Below are 5,300 nucleotides of genomic sequence, written 5' to 3'. Positions count from 1 at the left end.
TACACAAAGGGAGTATTTCTGATTTGAATATTGCTCAAAGTGAAATTTTATTTTTTAAGCAAGCTTTCCCAAAACAACTTGTTACTGGTTGGGTTTTTCTATAAGCTTTATGAATTAAAAGAATCTATTCAAAGTCTGTTCCTTAAGAGCCCCACTCAGGAAAATCTCAGAAATAATCCTCAGCTGAGGCAGTTTCCTGGCGAAAACTAGGAGCTCTAAGAAATTTCTGGGACAGAAAAAAGGCCTGAAATTTAAATTGACAATATAAAAATACATAAAGGGCTGCCAGGAGGAGTTGTAAAAGAAAACTTTCCTGATATCAATATGACCCCCTATTAATCTGATTATCAGAAAGAGGAGTAAAAAGAGTACAGTTAAAAAGAACGAGTTTCGTAAAGACATTCGATGGGAACAACAGGAAAGATTTCCCAGATGATCCTCAGCAGTGGCATGGTCAAAAATTTACATGCTCCTATTTGACCTTTCTGTCCTTGTCAACGAGCACTGATAATCTGTTAGTTGCCTCCTGATGGCTCATTTGCTCTCCCAGATGTTTAAGGAACATATAAAAAGAATTCGCCAGGGATGCCTGGGTGGCTCAGTAAGTTAAGCATCTGACTCTTGATTTTGGCTCAGGTCATGATCTCACAGTCCTAGGATTGAGCTCCATGTCGGGCTCCATGCTGAGCGTGGAGGCTGCTTGAGATTCTCTCTCTCCCCTTCTCTCTCTGCCCCTCCCCAGCTCCCTCATGCTCTCTAAATGAATGAATGAATGAATGAGCAAACATTTTTTTAAAGAATTCTTTAATTTGGGGCACCTGGGTGGCTCAGTCAGTTGAACGTCCAACTTCGGCTCAGGTCATGATCTCACAGCTCGTGAGTTTGAGCCCTGCATCGGGCTCTGTGCTGATAGCTCGGAACATGGAGCCTGCTTCGGATTCGGTGTCTCCCTCTCTCTCTTCCCCTAACCCACTCACATTCTGTCTCTGTCTCTCTCAAAAATAAATAAACATTTAAAAAATTTTTTAAAAAGAATTCTTTAATTTAAAACTGTAGTATATAACAAAAGGAGTTTAAAAAGAATATATGAAACTATAGCCATATGCATACAAAGAGTTTACACAGCTGTGTTTTTATCAAACTGTCAATCAACCTCTTTCCCTTCCTCTGCCCCCCACTGGGGATGAGCATCATTTTAGCTAAACTCAACGTCAGTCTGCTTCTTCATTACTTTTACTTGTCCTTACTCAAATTATTCTCCTCAAATGCCAACTGGTCCTTACCATTAGACTGCAAACCCAAAATCATATATCCCTCAAAGCTTATTATCTATATGGTCATGCCATTATTGTTTGATTGCCTTCATGAACATGACTTCCACTGTCTTCATCAACACAACTTTATTATTCTAGGAAGCTCTAGACCAGAGAGATAGAAGTTTATTATTTATTCTCAACACTTTTTGAAACTCTCACCTCAAAACACCCATCTTGCTATGTCCCCCAGTCCCAAACCATTATATCATAATCATTACCCAATTCTAATCAAGCCCTTGTATTGAAAGACTCATCTTAATCCAAATCCAAAAATTTCATAAATAGTCCAACATTATCCTTCCTGCTCCAAGATGCTCTTAAATCTTTGTCAAGGAAGAAAGCTCCCTTACCATGGTAAGCAACAAACTCAGTTTTGCCTTAGCAACAGGTTATTTTGGTGGTATTTGTAGGGAGCCAGCATTCAGCAATTGCAAACCTTCTTGGATGGATGTCCTCCTTCTTAGTCTGATGATTATAGTATATAAGAGGGGTGTGTGCATGCGTGTGTGTGTGTGTGTGTGTGTGTGTGTGTGTGTATAATTTGCTCCATAGAAAGAAAGGTTTTTATATCTACTGTTAATGTGGCTGCTGCCTTTTACTGTTTCCTCTGTCATTACACTCATACCTTACCCTATTGGACTTCCCTTAAGCTTTCTTCTAAATGCTGTGCTCTCCATGCACTTTCCTTTAGTTCTTCTGGTATGCAGTGAAATGTCTCAGGCATTCCATATATCTAAAAGACTACAATCAGGACCCTGTGGCCACTAGGCAACAATTCACTGAAGATTATCATAATCCTCCAAAGGGCCCTTCTCCTTATTCGCATATCTCCCCCTGGTCACAGGAACTACTGGGCTCCTGGGTCTGCACCTATTTGGAGCCAACCTCGCCAGCCCAGTAAGGTTAGCGTTGGCTCCACATGAATTGTTATATCTCTACAGACATGGTTACTCAGACAGCTTCACAGTCCCTGAGGTCAAAGAAGACCGTTTTCCATGAAGAACAGTGTTTCAAAGCATTCTTTGAATGGCTGCTTTCTAACCTAAGGAATCTCAAACCGATGTTATTTTATTGTAGATTCCTGTTCCGTACTTTTAAACTCCCCTCATCCTCATGCCCACCAATTCCCAATAAGTTTCTGGGTTTACAGATGTATCTAATGTTTGCAGTAGCAAAGACCAACACAGAAATGCCTTTAGCGTTTTATGATCATTTTGATGTGAGGATTGTAAATTATAAAATTATCGCGGATCATTAAAGCCGTACTACAGTTTTCCTTTTGGAAGCCCAGCAATGAAGCATTTAAAACAAAAGAACAATGTGATGATAAAGCAGAAACAAAGATTGGTATCATTGGTGGGCTAACTTTTCAGAATGGTAAAATATACTCATTTTTCAAAACGAGGCAATAAGTGAAAAGAATTAATGGCAATTTATACAATGAGCTTTCTTCTAGTCCTTTGTCTCATGCCTTTTTAAAAAACTTTTCCTTTTATCCTTTTTTTCTACTTTTTTTTAAAAGTTAGTGTTTCATATATTTTGAAGTGTTGTAATGAAGGAGAGGCCATGACAAAAATATTTTTAAAAAACATAGAATAATTATAAGATATGTATGGTACACAAAACAGAAATTTTGTTAAGTGCTTAGGTTAAAAATACAGAAACTGAAGATCTAATTTTTTTGTTTAATCCAAAAGATTTTCCTACATTCTCTGGGATGAATGAGACTGAAATATAGAATTAGACCTTTGAAGGTTTCCCTTGCATCTTTAAGAAAAATTAGAAGAAATATGGGGTGCCTGGGTGGCTCAGCCATTAAGTGACCAACTTGGTTTTCGCTCAGGTCACCATCTCACAGTTCATGAGTTCGAGCCCTTTATCGGGCTCTGTGCTGACAGTGCAGAGCCTGCTTGCGATTCTCTTGTCTCCTCTCTCTCTCTCTCTCTCTCTCTCTCTGCCCCTCCCAGCTCACTCTCTCTCTTTCTCAAAAATAAATAGTTTTTTAAAACATAAAAATTAGAATAAATAGATGACCTGAGCCCTTGAAGTTTAATTGACTATTAGAAACAATTCTAGTATAGTAAATCAGTGTATGCATGTTTGAATGGCTATATTTATGCTATCATCCCTTGCTGGAGTAGCAATTATGCATTTGTTTTTAGTATCTGATAAGCTAGGCCCAGGATTGAGTTTTTATAGTAAAACAACAACTCAAAGAAATGTATTTATTGGTATGTATAATAGCCCCCCCTCCTTAGCCATAGGGGATACATTCCAAGACCCCCAGTGGATGCCTGAATATATACTCCATAGTATTGAGTATATATACTATATATACTGTGTTTTTTCCTGTACATACTTACCTATGATAAAGTTTAATTTATAAATTAAGCACAGTAGGAGATTAGCAACAATAATATAATTGAACAACTATAACATTATACTATAATAAAAGCTATGTGAATGTGGTTTCTCTCCCTCAAAATATCTTATTGTACCATACTCCCTCTTCTCCTGATGATGTGAGATGATAAAATGCCTGTGTGATGGGAGGGAGTGAGGAGAATGACATAATGTTAGGCTACTACTGACCTTCTGGTGATATGTCAGAAGGGACATCATCTGCTTCTAGACCCTGGAAAGCAAAACTGCAGATAAGGGGAAACTAGGTACAAGTAGCCGATCATAAGTAGTTATTATTAATAATAATCATAAGTAGGCTTTACACAGATATGATAGATTTGTTAATAATATATTTTTTAGTCTATTTATTTTGAGAGAGAGAGAGAGAGAGCACAAGCGAGGGAGGGGCAGACAGAGAGAGAAAGAGAGAGAATCCCAAGCAGGCTCCCGGATGTCAGTGCAGAGCCCAATGAGGGGCTTGATCTCACAAACCGTGAGATCATGACCTGAGGTGAAATCAAGAGTCAGCCGCTTAACCAACTGAGCCATCCAGGAGCCCTGTGACATGTATGATAGATTATTGTCATATCAACTAGATTATACAATTCTTGGAGAGTACATCTCACAACCTTCTATTTTCCCAGTGTGTTTAGCATCTTGTATATAGTAAGTGCTCATGAAGATGTTTAGATTTGAACTCTGCTTTTTAACAACATTATTATTTCTCCTCATGGTACTTGCTCAGTCACTTGGGCAACTAACCTTATCTCTGGTTTTGCGGCTGGTTTGTTGAGCCTGCTACCTGAGACTTGTCCCTCGGGTTTGTTGAGCCTGTCCCTGGCATGACAGTTTCCACCCACTCGTGTTTATTCTTTGTGGCTGGGTCACAGCTGGCTTTGAATTAGAACATTAAATATACAGCACCACAGTTTGGTCTCAGGCCCGGCCTCTGGTTTGTGGCACTAGGCCATTGGCCTCTGCCAGCCAGGCCCTGGCCCCGGTTTCCGCGATACAGGGAGTGCCCATCAGCTCGCGGTCACACCTGTTAGGTGTTTCTCCGCTCCTGCCTCCGCCCGAGCAAACGCCTCCTGCACCACTGGGGACCTGGGTGCAGAGCGCGGGGGAAGGGGGCGGAGAAGCAGGGCCCGGCCTTCTCCTCCTGCGGACCCCGCGGGATCTGCTCGGAGGGTGGAGCGGGGAGGGGGCACTGCGAGGCGGGAGAGGGTTGAGACAGGCGGAGAGGGGCATGGGGAGGGCCCGTGGAAGGGGTGTCACTGCTCGCTTCACGCTTCAAGAGGCTGCAGCAGAGGCGGCGGGGCTGAGCCGCGGAGGAGACGGGGTTTGTAGCAGCCTCCGCATTTCTCCTTGCAGCCCCAGCGCCACCGCCCCTCGCCGGGCCGCGGCGCGCGTTAGGCCGCGCAAAGTGAGCGCGGGCGCCGGCCGGCTGCACCTCACCCGGGACCGGAGGGCAGAGCGCGGTGGGGCCGCGGCGGGGGTACTGCGCGAGCCGGGCGGCCCGCGCGTCTCCGGGGCGCACCAGCTGCGGCTGCCACCGGGCCGCGGCCGGCACGGGGCACCCTG

The 5,300-nt window shown here is 42.9% G+C and overlaps 1 protein-coding gene across 1 annotated transcript in view; it reads left to right on the top strand.

Moving 5' to 3' along the window:
- The first annotated feature begins 4,965 nt into the window (after positions 1-4,965).
- Positions 4,966-5,300, top strand: part of TMEM229A (transmembrane protein 229A) — a 3,349-nt gene continuing 3,014 nt past the window's right edge. Inside the window, exon 1 of the mRNA XM_049642294.1 lies at positions 4,966-5,285. Coding sequence (XP_049498251.1) covers positions 4,966-5,285 — 320 coding nt within the window. The remainder of the gene's footprint in view (positions 5,286-5,300) is intronic.

This window comes from Panthera uncia, chromosome A2 (assembly GCF_023721935.1).
Source record: "Panthera uncia isolate 11264 chromosome A2, Puncia_PCG_1.0, whole genome shotgun sequence".
Lineage (NCBI taxonomy): Eukaryota > Metazoa > Chordata > Mammalia > Carnivora > Felidae > Panthera > Panthera uncia.
Note: the sequence above shows the minus strand (reverse complement) of the source record. Positions and strands in the feature narration are given on the sequence as shown.